The sequence below is a fragment of the Amblyomma mixtum genome, chromosome 9, assembly GCF_055824585.1.
Source record: "Amblyomma mixtum isolate Tamu chromosome 9, ASM5582458v1, whole genome shotgun sequence".
Lineage (NCBI taxonomy): Eukaryota > Metazoa > Arthropoda > Arachnida > Ixodida > Ixodidae > Amblyomma > Amblyomma mixtum.
In genome coordinates, this window is record NC_143020.1 from 98,835,207 (window position 1) to 98,849,960 (window position 14,754).

The following is a 14,754-nucleotide window of genomic DNA, read 5'->3' on the forward strand; positions in this document are numbered from 1 at the left end:
ACCTTGTGCAAGGCTTACAAATATTTTGTTATCCGGCTCGAAGGTACATTTCTCTTTTTATATCCTCAATCGTATTATGCTAGTCCATCATTTGTATATATATACATATATAATATCAGCGCTCCGTCGCATGAAGACAGGGAGTCCATAGATTCTCAACCGGAAAATTATTGACTTTCTCAGATTCAGGTCAGTCAACAAAAAGTCTACTGTTATCGACGAGCGGATTATTTCAAACCGATTTTAGACCAAATCAAAACAGCCACCGCACTTAAGTATTAAATGAAGACAAGTAAAATAACGTGAGTATTTCATGTCATGGCTAAATTTGACAGAAGCTTCAAGAGCTGTCTATTGGCGGCTATGACACCAACAAACGGCGTCTTTTGCGTCATCTGGACTCTGATCATGGACTAAACATTCGACCTGCTTAACAGTTTGCTTGGTAGGTGTTGGTAACGTTTAGCTTCCGAAGCTTTACTTGGGTTACGAGACACGCCGTAGTGGGAAGCTCCTGCTGTTTAGCGTTCACTGACATCGCACGTCACACGAGCCCCCTTTGCATCACGTCTCCATGGAAACGCGGCTGCCGCAGCTGGGATTCCAACCTGCCACTTTGTGTACCCGGAATCATTGTCGCGACAAAAAAAGATCTCTATTTTTTAATGCCTACTTCTATCATACTCTGAAAATAAATATTTTCATTCACGATATGTGTCGCGCAATATGGTTGTTTGTAATTACTCAAAAAAAAAACACGAACTCAAAGTTTCATTGTCTACACCGTGCTTTCTGTAAAGAATGAATATTCCGCTATGCTTTTTTTCTCTGTCATTTCTCCCAGTGCAAACTCTAAATTTCATTCTCTACGCCGTGCTTTCTGTAAGGGATAAATAATCCGCTGTGCTTTCTGTCCGTCATTTCTGTCGGTACGGATGCTGCATAAAACATTCATTAAAACCTTCCGCACTCTTTGTGTTGTCCAGCACTTCGAAAGGCGACCACGCCAAGCATTTCAACCCAGACGAAAAACAGAACATAAAATTTTCTGTCGTCACAACAAATTTTCTCTAATGCTGTGCCCTTGAACTGTTAGCAACAGCAAAATGTTTTGTTTTGCCGCCGCGGTGGTTCAGTGGTTACGGCGCTGGGCTGCTGACCCGAAAGACACGGGTTCGATCCCGGCCGCGGCGGTTAAATTTCTATGGAGGCGAAATTCTAGAGGCTCGTGTACTGTGCGGTGTCAGTGCACGTTAAAGAACCCCAAGTGGTCGAAATTTCCGGAGCCCTTCACTACGGCGTCTCTCATAGCTTAAGTCGCTTTGGGACATTAAACCCCATAAACCAAACCAAATCAAACCAAAATGTTTTGTTGTAAAAACAGAATTTTGAGTAGTTACTTCAGAAAAGTAAGGCGGAACTACAAACGACAAAAAAGTACTACAAAAAAAATTCCACAGCACAACAGAAAAATCTGTGGTTACGCTAGCACGGCAAAACATTTGGTCCTATTTGACACGGTTCTGCATTTTTTTCGACTGGGAAGCATCGATGACGAGGATAGCGTAATTGGCATGGTGGACTTACCTTGGTTGTGCCGTACATCTTTGTAGCCCCTCCAGCGTCGCACGGCTGGCTTTGGAGTGCCTTGAGCTCGGCCAGCGTCATCTGGGGCCGAGATAAGACGGGTTATAAACGTGAAGAGGCCATAAGCGCAGCCATCTCTCCAACACCTCCGCCTTATGCATGCGCGCGCATAGCAGGCCGGTATACGCTTGAAAAACACTGCAACCTGTCCTCCGGAACGAGCAAAGATGAGAGAACGCCCGGTGCGTTCAAAAGTGCTGCGGAAACGCATTTTTCTACGAGCTACGAACGTCAGGGAGCCTCGGTTTGCTTAAGAATTGTTTGACGTCTGAAAATAGGAGAATTGCTGTATGTGGAGAGTTGAGAAACAGGTTATGTCAGTCCGGTTGCTATGGTCGAGCTTCTCTAGTTGAGCCTTTAGACATAGCTCATCAATGAGGAAGACGAAATGCCACCGATACTAGTGTCGCATCTTCCGCCACTCACAAAAATTTCTCTAGACAGTCTGTTGATTGTCAATTAAGTTTTATCTATGAAATGTATCGACTTTCTATAGAAAATTCTATATTTATTTATTAGTACCTCAAAGGCCCACTAGGGGCATTACATGAGGGGTGGGCATACATATCATTGAAGAAAAAAATCAGTGATGAATGATTTGAAGTATTCCAGGCCAGGATGGATGAAAGCTTCAGCGGGGAGGTCGTTCCAGTCTCTTGCGGTCTGGGCGAAGAATGATTTTAGGTGCGCAGAAGTAGATGCTCGAGGTGTATGAACAGCTTTCGGATGACTGATGCGAAGTGAAAGGCGGTATGCAGGGGTGATAACGGATTGGCTTAAATGCGAATGATAAAACTTGTGGAAAAGGCAAAGTCTGGCTATTTTTCGACGGGATTCAAGGCTGGGGAGGTTAGCTTTTGTTTTCAATGCTGTTAGGCTCGTATGATATGAGTAATCAGAATATACGAATCTTATCATATATAGCCTATAGCCTATAGACTAGTCTATAGGCTATAGAAACTCTATACCCGGTCTATAAACAATCCATTGATTCGTGGCCATTCACTTTTAGCAGACTTTTGTCTCTGGACAGTTTATACACTATGAATAGACAAAATGGAATATCTATAGAAAGGCAACAGAGTCTATGAAAATCTATAGGAAGTCTATAGAGCATTTTTATGAGGGGCAGAAGATCTTGAGGCTGCAGTTAGCTACTGGCTGGCCTTTCCTTGCGTTTCTGTTCCATCAATAGGAACGTCATAGCAGCACTTTAGTTAATGAATTAAGTTCGGCCACTTCTGCAACAGTTCTGTGTCCGAACAGTCGTCTGTTACAATTCATAGGAGAGTTTACAGTCGAATACAACTCAAGAAGGCAGCGCGAAATGCCCCTCGAAGGAAGCCCTCTACCCGGTGGCGTGAACCGATTGTCATGACAACATTCCTTTCTTTAATCCTTTTGGACTTGCTTGCTTGACATCGCAGGCGTCTGGAAAGGGCAGGATATTAACCACGCAGTCTTTAAAATCGGTGCACACCGAAAGCTGGAGGGAATCTTTTGATGGGAATTTGCCGAGCATAGTATCAATCCTTCACTCTCCGGGAGCTCGAATCGGCTCTGGCTGCTAATGCTACACGCTCGGCTCCCGGTGAGGATGCCATTACATACACCACACTTCGCAACCTTCCTGACTGCGCCAAAGAATTCCTCCTTAAAACCTACAATGATGCATGGGACAGCGGCTGCCTGCCCAGCTCCTGGACCTCCTCCCTCATTTCTATGATTCCAAAGCCGGGCAAGCCTCCCTCTCTCTCTAACCTCCGCCCAATCTCCCTGACATCATGTGTTGGTAAGACCCTTGAGCGAATGGCCCTGACTCGCCTCTCTAATTTTCTCGAGACGAGGGAGTTCTTTCCTCATTCTCTCATCGGCTTCCGACGCCACGTCTGTGCACAGGACATGTTTCTGGTTCTCCAGCACACGTTTCTGTCACCTACCCCCACTCAAATTCACGCACTTGTGACCGTCGATGTTCGCAAGGCCTTCGACGGTGTTTGCCATGACCACATCCTTTCCCAACTCGCCTCCCTAGACTGTGGCTCCCGCATGTACTGTTATATCCGCTCATTCCTCTCTAAACGTGTCGCTCGCTTTCGAGTCGACACCTATCTGTCCGACCCCCATAACCTCACCCGAGGCACTCCTCAAGGTGCTGTTCTCTCTCCTACCCTTTTCAATCTTGCTATGGCCCCTCTCGCCTCCCAGCTAGCTGAAATTCCCGACCTGCATCATATATTTTACGCCGATGACATCACTCTCTGGTGTTCGTCTGGCTCTCCCGGTCACGTACAGGACACCCTGCAACGTGGCCTAGATCTCATCGACTCCTTTCTCACCACTGCTGGCCTCTCTCCTGCTCCTGAAAAATCCGAGCTCCTTCTCCTCAACCATTCCTCATACCAGCGCTCACACAACCAATTCGTCTCTCTCTACCTTTCTGGCTCTCCCATTCCTGTCGTCAAGCAGTGCAAAGTTCTTGGCTTTCCTTTGCATGCAGCCAAGAACGTGCAAGCCCTCCACCGTGCTGTCACCACCTGCCACTCCGTAACTCACCTCCTGCGGCGCGTGGTCACTCGGCGCTCAGGTCTCCACGAGGCTCATGCGTGCCGAGTTGCCCACGCGCTGGCCCTCAACAAGGTCTTATACGTTGCACCCTACGTTTCCTTCAATCAGACTCAACTTAACGCTCTTGAGACTGCCCTTGTGGGCCTCTACAAGGCAGCTCTCAACCTCCCTATCACTACCTCTACTGCAAAGATCTTTGCAACAGGCCTCTTTCATCCTCTCCGTTCTCTGCTCTCTCTCCATCATGACTCGCAGATTGCCCGGCTTTCCCTTACCCGTCAGGGTCAGTGGTTACTGACTCAAGCGGGTATCTCGCCCCTTCCCTGCGCCCCGATTACCTCTCCTATTCCCACCCCGGCTCCCAATCTTCGCATCCTCCCCCTTCCGTCCAACATGTCCCCCGTTCTCCACGCCGGCCGTCGTCATGCGGCCGCACAGCACCATTCCCCTCTCTTTGATACCCAGGGTGTAGCTTACACGGATGCCTCCTTCGTGGCTCCTCGAGGTTCCTGCGGCTACGCCCTGTACCACCCCCACCTCCCCGCTCCTGAAACTCACACCAGCGGGCCGTTTCTACGCCCTCCAGATGCATTGTCCCTCGAGGTCCTCGCCATTGCGCATGCACTCCAGTCATTTGCCCTCCTTCCCTCTCTTCAAGAGTACACAGTCTATTCAGACTCACAAGCCGCTATACACCACATACAGAAACGCACCCTAACCCCTTCTCTTCAACAGGAGGTCGAACGAGCGGTCTCCGCATTGCAGCCTTCCATCGTTTTCCTCCGCTGGGTCCCTGGGCATTCAGGGATTGACGGCAATGAGCTGGCTCATCAGCTCGCCCGTGACACACTTTTCCGGGCACCGTTGATCCCCTGGCCCAAGCCCTCGGAGGACGGTGGGAGACTCACCCTTCGCCGCACCATAAAAGAGGTCTACCTCGAGCTCCGCCTCGACAAACGCCTTTACCCTCCCCCTCATCCATCACTCACAGTGCCGGAGGCTCGCCTTCTTCGGCACGTTCAAATGAATGCAATCATCACCCCGTCTCGCCTCTTTCTCTATCGCTATCGATCGGACCCTTCCTGTCCCAACTGCCCCTGTATCTATGCGGACCTTGCCCATTGCCTCTTCTATTGCCCGGCTGCTCAGCAGTCGGGTTCCTACCCCCCACCTTCTTTATCCATCACCACCTGGCTCGACTGGCTTGGCGCTGAAGGGGAGGAAGAACAGCGACTTCTGGTCGCCCAGGCGGTCGACATGCTCGGCCTGTAAATTTTGGCCGAATAAACGTCTTCTACTACTACTACACGAGCGTGGTATCAATTATTGGGAACTTAGTACAGTAAACTTTTATATCACGCATCGATAACGAACAGGGCACGAAACAATGTCCAAGCTTTCTGCTTGTGTTTGCTCAGAAGTTGCGACTCTTTTGGGCACACTCCTGTACAATGATATGGTATGGCATGGTGCGACAAGGCATATTGGCATGGCATCACATGGCGTGATGCAATATGGCACTGTCATCATCATCATCTCCTTCCTAACTACGTCCACAGCAAGGCAAAGGCCTTTCATTAAAATTCCTTTCTCTCTCTCTCTCTCTCTCTCTCTCTCTCCCGTATCCATTCCATTAGCCCTGCACGACGCCATCTGAGGCCACGTAATCCCGGCAAAGTTCCTAATCTCATCCGCCCACCTGTGGCCACCACGTGAGGTTTAATATCTCGAAGCTGCACATGGACAAGCAAGAAAAACTGGGGCTGAAACCGGCTGGAAAGGCGAGGTCCTTACCTTCGAAGCATAGAAAGACATTACTGACATTTTCTTGCGTGCTCCCAGTGCCGGCTGGTATCAGTAACTTTTATTGCGACCAACCAGCCAACGTGAGGCTTTTTCAGTTTCGACATACCAGGCCTTTTGTTTGAGAGGAAAATTCTCTTGTCTGCTACCGCGCCCTGAAGAAATGTGCAGCGTCGTGACCTAGTCTGTGGAGTCGCCTGATTGAATCGAATGTACGCGTATTACAAATATGGCCTTGACGCAGGCTACTGTGCTTCGCTAAGCGAAAATCGAATCCAAGCCTGAATTGGCGTTTACACCGGCAGGGAGAGGTTTTGTTAAGTTTTGCGCTGGCTTTGGGCTTTCGCTAGTGACCGTGCCACTTGGGCGTAAAAGAATTGCGTTAACGAAGCAATACGTCGTGTTCAGAGCAGTCTTTCGACGTGACGTATCGAAGCCTAATAAAATTGTGTAAGTGTTCTTGTCTTTAAAAAATGTTCCCCAAACCGTTCCTTACCTTGATGCCACCACTAGTCGAGAAAGATAACATAGATAATTAGTGAAGTCCCCTATAGATGATATTGCTGGTAGATTACATCTAGCTGATGCACACAATTCCTAACTTGTCTTCTTCCTATCTATTACATCATTTTCCTTTTTCCCTAGTTGAAGGCATCTAATCTCCACTTTCATCCGCTTCTTGAAAGCTTACCACTCTTTGCTCATATCTTCCATTTCTCTTATCTCTCAATCTTCCTTCATCTCACTTCTCATGTGCAGAGTAGCCATTATTCTATCTGTATCTCTCTATACCACTCCTTGGCTTTTTCAGACCCCAAAGGACCTCGGCTAATTTGCGGTGCTATCGTGTCTTGCAAGCTGGATTACCGTGGTCATGATTAAGGTATGATCTATCATTTCCCACTCTTTCACGCACCAATATCTAGTGACGTCTTGTAAACCAAGCACTCAGGTTTGATTCCGAAAGCTAGAGCGCTTCTTTCGAAACTTTTGAAGATTTTTCATTATTTGGATCTTTAGCCGTCCTATAGAGTTATTCAAAAGTGGTGACAAGCAAACTATATCCAATTATAGACCAATCTCTTTAACCTCTCATGCATGTAAAATTTTAGAGCACATTATTTACAAACACATCATGGAATACCTCGAATCACAAAATTTATTAACAAATGTTCAGCATGGCTTCAGACGCGGTTTCAGCACTTTGACACAACTTAACGAATTTACTCACGACATCTGCAGTAACCTTGATGCAGGCAATCAGATAGACGCAATATTCATTGATTTTTCGAAGGCATTCGATACAGTGATTCACTCAAAACTTATGTATAAACTTGACATGATCCTCAATAACCCCCGCCTTCTCAATTGGATTTCAAGTTTTCTTTCCAACCGTTCTCAATTTGTGTCCTTCAACCGAACTAATTCTAGGGTGGCAGACGTGCCCTCAGGAGTTCCACAGGGTTCTGTATTGGGCCCATTGCTTTTTTTGATTTTTATAAATGACTTACCTTGTAATATCACCTGTAACCTACGTTTGTATGCTGATGACTGCGTGTTGTATCACAAAATTTCCTGCCTTGATGATCACTTATACCTTCAGAAATCATTTTCAGAATTTAGCTCTTGGTGTGCTACATGGCAAATGACTATTAACATCCGCAAAACCGTTGTTATGACTTTCACTAATAGAACGACACCTTCCGTGTTTACTTACACAATTAGCAATACCCCCATCCAGAGTGTGAGTCAATACAAATACCTTGGTCTTATTTTCACACCCAGTATGTCATGGTCCAAACATATAGATTTCATAACCTCAAAGGCACTTAAAAAGTTAGGATACCTCCGTCGCACAATAAAAGCTGCTCCTAGAGATACGAAACTACTGATGTTTAAATCGCTAATCCGTCCACTACTTGAATACGCCTCCCCTGTATGGAACCCGCACAAACAACGCGAAATTAACCAAATCGAGGCAGTGCAGAAGAAAGCCGTTCGTTTCATATGTCACAGGTTTGGTAGAGATTTTTCGCCTTCTACAGCACTTTCATCACTGGGCCTGCAACCACTCTCATCTCGACGAAGGACTGAGTCTTTAAAATTTTTGTATTGCATTATTAACTCTTTCTGCCGGACCTCTGCAAATGATTACCTAACCCCTGCTATACCATCTAAAACTAGAAGTCACCACAGCCTAAACATCACGCCTTATTTTGCCCGCACGGACACCTTTAAATACAGTTTTTTTCCGCGTGCAATCGAATATTGGAATTGTTTACCCGGTTCTACTCGCTCTCTTCCTTTAGAGCTGTTTTTAGCGGCTATTGAATAGTTTTTTCGTTTTTCTTGTTTTCACTCGTATTGTTTCGGATGTTTGCCATTGTTGTGCTCCATGTTTTCCTAAACTGTTGTTCACACCCACCCCTGCAATAGCCCAATAGGGTTGCAGTATGTATAAATAAATAAATAAATAAATAAATAAATAAAACATAGGATTAGCAATCCCTTTCTTAAGCCAGAGGTCATTCTCCGAATCGTTTAACTCTCTGCTCGGATTCAGAGCGGCAACCTGGAGAGCCGCATGCGGAAGACATCGCACTAACACAGCCCTAACGTTTCACTAACACATCAAGAATGCCAGCATGCCTATCGCTACTGCGTGATATGTGCACTCTGACCCAACAATGTGTAAATAGAAACTGATTGCACCGCATAATCCTCAAGATGCTTAGTCAGTGTCTGGAGAGACAACCTGTCATATTGTAGTTAGCCTCCAAAAGAGTACCAATCAGTTGGTTCTTGAAAGACTAAAACTGTTATGGCAAAGCAGTTAGTCTTTAAGTGACTAAACTCCTCTCCCCGTTGGAGTCTTTTCTGACTTCGAGACTTTCATAATCTACGTATCATTTCGCGGTGTACAACTTGACTCAGCACACATGCATTCTGTGAAGTGCCAAGCATACCCAAACAGGATGCGTGTGGAAAATCTACCAATCGGGACGCTGCTGCCAAAACCCAGTGAAACTATAGGCGAAATTTTTAAAGGCGTATTTCTTTTGCCTGGGCTTTAGTGCGAAACCCATCACAAACATAAACACCATTATCGTCAACCCTGGCTGCTTCCGCTGCAGGACGTAGTCCTCCCCATTGATCTCGAGTCCGCGCTGTTCCGCGCCATATGCTCGTACGTTATCTCCACAGATTTGCATATCTCATGGACAGCTTAACTCTTCGATATTCCTGGTCACATTAGGTAGGCTTAAAAATTAATATAAATGAGACCAAAGTAATGATGAAAAATGTTGGAAGAAAGCAACAGTTCATGATATATTGTGAGCTTCTGGGGGTAGAGAAGGATCACATCTAAGCCAAGTAGAGACCGCAGACTCGAACCATCAGAAATAATTTGTGAGAAGAATAAACATAAGTTGGAGCTCATTTTGCAGGCTCTCTCAGATGGTGAAAGCCAACTAAGTAACATCCCTAAACAGGAAAGCTTATAACCAGTACTCAGGGATGAGGATGAAATCTGGAAGACAACCAAAAAGTTGAAATGAAAATTTAAGACACAGCTGCAAAGATATGGAAGGAAAAATGATGAGGTTAACTTTGAGGTACAGCAGGATAGCAGAATAGATTAGAGAATAAACTCCGGCTAATGATATCTTATCGGAAGTAAAGAAGAAATAGAATTGGACGAACGCATGTAGTCTGGTGAACAGATGGCCGATAGTGCTTTCAGGTATTGCCGTGGATTCCAAGAAAATGAAACTACAAAAGTTGAGCAAAAAAGAAAAGAAAGTGTCCCATGCAGAAATGTCCTCGTTCGGGTTACAGGTGTTTAGCGTACGTACTCAGACAGGCGTTTGTCGTGCAAGGTACGGCCGTTCGACTCCAGATACAGCTAGGCCTAAACGGTCGGTGTGAAAACCGTCGCGTCGGAAAGCTCGCTCACCTCAGCAAAAATAGGTGTAGAAACCGCGAATGCAGCACTGACGCCTGGCCTGCCGGAGCACCGAATCACAAAACGCCAGTCTTGAGCTGACGCTTATCGGTGCTTCTTTTACACTGTCACCTTCTCTCGCCCAGTGTTGCCTGACTTCGACGGACACGCTCGACAGATTTTCCTCACCCGCCTCCTTATGGCGGTGCTTCCTTCGTCACCCGCCACGGGGGGTCACTCTTAACAACGCCGGAATACGTGCCAAAAAATCCAGCCGTCGCTTTTGTGGGTGTTTCTTTTTCCGCCTGCCGACTTCGGCAGCGGTGGCGATCTGGGCTACGTCTGCGTGCTAGGCCTTTCCCCTTGAGCTCATCGATCACCGAAAGAAGCGTCTGAGGCATGACGAGCATTCCGTCAGAAAGTGTTACAAGGACCCTCTAAACTTGCCCTCAAGATACAAAAATAATAAAAATGAACACCAATATCAAACTCTACGCACACACACCCACAAAACTGTCTTTACCCCCCACAGATGAGCTACGTGACCCTGTCTTCGGAGCCCTTGACATTCAAGGTCCACGTGAACAAGAAGCTGCATCTCCGTGACATGAACACTAGCGAAGCACTCCCATTGATCAGCGGGTGAACGTAAGAGTTTCCTGTTGTGACGCACAACGCCGTAGACGTCGCCTACCATGGAGACGGTTCCGCATAGAGCTGTCCCTGTGAGATGAACAGTTCTTCCGTATATCGGGAAACACGAGGAGCCATTCTAGAAATTGGAGGAAGCAACTTGGTTGATTCGCTGGTTGATACCAGAGGATTACTTTAGCTTAGCCGCTTTAACCGCATTCATCTACGGCGAGTAAGCCACAGCAAGGCCTAGAAGACAAGAATAGTGCCGCTGTTAAGCCTAACTGTGGTTCTTTACCACGCCATGCCTGAAAAAGACATTGAGGACAAATTAGCCTGTATAAAACGATTACCGTCTCGGTCACGCCTACAAGGTTAACACTATTTCCGCCCGGACGGAAGAGTAACAAAATTCGCTTTTAACCCTATCAAGGAAAGGATGGACTGAGTTGCTCACCAAGATCGCCGTGATGACCATTATATAAAATAGACTAGTGCTTAGGACGGGTACGTAGAAATAGAAGCCAGGACGAGCATTTCATCCAGGTACTAAACGCTAGTCTGCTTTATAAACTGGTGAACAACCGACTAGTCCAGCTTTTCGCTTTGACCCCATGATAACACAGGATCCGTTATTTTAATTAAGATTGCTAACTTATCTAGGATCCTCGCACTTTTAAGTAAAATAATTTGCTTTGTGAGCTGACCACTCGTAACCACTGTTTTCTTTTCTTTCTGTTTATTGTGCATCTTATATTTAGCTTATTATTTAGGATATTTAGCTTGTTCTTTGTTTCTGGGCTTTTTGTACTTGAGAGTGGTTTAACCATCATTATTTCTTTTTTTGTCAAAAGATCGTGTTCTAGCTCATTCACTCTCCCATGTAATACCCCCCCCCCCCCCCTCGGACGTTATGGTATAGAATAAACAGAATAAAAATATATCATAACGGGGGACACATTCCTGTTGCTGCGCCAGTCATAGTTGCCCCAAGGAAAAGAGTAACCTTAGACAAACGCCGACCGAAATGTTGAAATAAATCTTCGAGCAGGCGCCTCCATTAAGGGGGGGGGGGGGGGGGGGGGGCGAAGCAGCGGCATGACGCTGGAAATGATCAAGTTTCAGGTTAGCCACAAAACTGGCGCAAATGGGATGGAGGCCACTAGACCCCATTGGGGGGGGGGGGGGGGGGGGGTTATAAATTTAATTTCGCATGCAACAAGGCAGCATCTGGAAAGAAACATGAAGTTTGCATGTACTCCATTGAGTCTATTTTCAGCATCATATTAGCTCTTTTCTAGGCAGTGGAACAATGTGCTCCACTTGCTTAAAGTGCCGGCCGACGGGAAACGATGCACCTAAGTACCATATTTTGCTTGCTGAACATAGCCAACTATTAAATAAGCCATCCACTGTTTTCTTCTATCTTTCGCTCATATGCATCCTTGCTATTGTGTGTGTTTTTACAAGCGCGTATACGAGGTCTGTTAGAAAAGTATCCGACTTTATTTTTTTTTTGCGAACACCTGATGGATATGAGACAAGCGCGCTTGCATCAGGTGACCTTGAACCTTCATGCGCATGCATGAATTTTTTCCCGCCTGCCGATAGCGTCAGTCGCTGGGAAGCAGCGTTTGAGTGAGGCAGTGTGCAGTGCTCTCGTCGGTTTTTTATTGCAAGGAAAATGGCGGAGTGAAAGGAGCAGCGCTACTGCAACAAATTTTGCCATAAACTTGGCGACAGCCGAGTGGAAACCATTCGAAATATTCAGACGGCTTTCGGTGAAGATGCTATGAGCAGCACACAGTTTAAGTAGTGTTACAATTGTTTTAAAGATGGCCGCACATCGGTGGAGAACGAGCCACGCTCTAATTGGTCATCAACATGCCAAAATGACCAGGTCATTGCCGAACTGAACGCTATGGTGATGCGGGACTGTCGCGTGACTATCCGAGAAATTGAGGAAGAGGTGGACATGAGCAATTTCTCCGCACATTCCATTATCACCGAAGATTTGGCCATGGAGAGAGTTGCGGCGAAATTCGTGCCGAAGCTGCTCACGGTGGAGCAAAAGCAGCTTCGTGTTGAAGTCTCACAGGACATGCTGGATTCCGCAAACAGTGACCCCGACTTCATCAACATCATAATCACTAGTGACGAGTCTTGAGTGTACAGGTACGACCCGGAAACCAGATCCCAGTCGTCAGAGTGGAAGCATTCCACGTCACCAAGACTTGAGAAGGCCCGCCAATTGCGCAGCAATGTGAAAGTGATGCTGACTGCTTTCTTTGATACCCTCTGTGTGGCAGACCACGAGTACGCACTCTATAGGGTCAAACAATGACCAAAGAGTACTACAGGGATGTCCTCCGTTGCCTACGTGATGCTGTGCGGCGCAAGAACCCGGAGCTGAGATCAACAGGAAATTGGCGCACCCATCGCGCCAATGCTCCTGCACATTCCTCGCACTCGAATCAGATTTTTTAGTGAAAAATAGACTCCTGTAGTTCAACAGACTCCTTACTTTCCTGATATGGCCCCTGCGATTTCTGGCTAGTTCCCAAAATCAAAAGGCCCTTCAAAGGAGCGCGATTTCAGACAAGGAAGGAAGGAAGGAAGGCTGCAACGACAGCTGAGCTAAACTCCATTCCGAAAAGGGCCTTTTCGGAATACTTCCCACAATGGCAGCACCGCTGGGAGAAGTGTGTGGAGTCCCAAGTCGACTACTTTAAAGATGACTAGGTTTGCAACGCTCCAGTTATGCAAGTTTTTTTTCAACGGCCAATGGTCGGATACTTTTCTAACAGACCTCGTATACAGTGCGAAGAGACCCATCTTGGCGGGAAAATAATTTCGAAAATTATTGGACTTTTGATTCTTTTTCCCCAGTCAACTGACTTATAATACTTCTCCAAACAATTCTCAATGCTAATTACACTTGTCTCGTACGTCCAAAAGTCTCGGGGACGGATGCGTGTCACATTTGAGGACTTTAACAACGCAGTCATTGGTACGACTATGTACCCCTTTTTTCTACAAAACCAGTGGTCGCAATTGCTTTAAAGTAATGTAATTTAATTTCTAGAGACTCTCCGAGTGCGATTCTACCATTTTTATGCATGTAAGAGAAACTCAGCTTGCGCCTTATAAAGGGTTATTCTACTACCTGTTCTTCTACAACTGCCTCCTTTGCTAAGCCCGCGTGTATAAGATTGATAACCTATCACTGTACAATACCAGCTACACTCTAAACACGAAAAAGCCTGTATGGTATGAGAGTGAAAAGAGAGTGAGCCGTCCGCTAACACACACTCTTTTAGGGGGTATCCTGTCCAAGTTCCGAAGTATATTTCGATCACTAAATATACGAAATGTTTACTTTTGGCAACGGATGTATAATCACAATGCGAAGCATAGTAACTGGATGCAGTTAGCAATGGGAAGAGGCTTTTAAACGCGGCACCGGAGATCTTTAGGTTGGCAAATAGAGGAGGCTGAAACCTCGGTTAAGATATTCGTAACTACTATAACTTCTCATGTTTCAAAGTAGGAATTTGTTTGGTTGGAATCGCAGGTATCCCACATTTTTAGTGATGGACACCTACACCAGGGCTTGGCACAATACCCTGCTCCGTAAAGGTGGTGTGCTAGTGGAGAGCTTACTCTGATTCCACTCCTTTCATGTTTAGAATGACGTGCATGCACACTATGCTATAGGTGGCCATGAATACATTACGCGCTTGTAAGGCCGAGCGCACACTTTATTCATATGTCGCCATCAGCAAGGCGGCGTTCACCGAAGAACAACTCCGGTCCAGCTGATCCCAGTGCACCACTTACCCTCGTCTAGGCTTCGGTTTGGTTTGGTTTATGGGGTTTAACGTCCCAAAGCGACTCAGGCTATGAGAGACGCCGTAGTGAACGGCTCCGGAAATTTCGACTACCTGGGGTTCTTTAACGTGCACTGACATCGCACAGTACACGGGCCTCTAGAATTTCTCCTCCAAAGAAATTCTAGCCGCCGCGGCCGGGATCGAACCCGCGTCTTTTGGGTCAGCAGCCGAGCACCATAACCACTGAGCCACCGAATGGTCACAGAGTGCAACTGCTTCCGTCACGTTGCAGCTGGTGCTGAACACGAGTGTACTGTCTTTGCC

General features: G+C 46.5%; 1 protein-coding gene across 1 annotated transcript in view; it reads right to left on the reverse strand.

The window, feature by feature from the left end:
- The window catches only part of LOC149330277 (uncharacterized), a 132,531-nt gene that overhangs the window by 82,944 nt on the left and 34,833 nt on the right, over window positions 1-14,754 (reverse strand). Inside the window, exon 3 of the mRNA XM_089560882.1 lies at window positions 1,588-1,668. Within this exon, the coding sequence (XP_089417008.1) occupies window positions 1,588-1,668 (81 nt within the window). The remainder of the gene's footprint in view (window positions 1-1,587; window positions 1,669-14,754) is intronic.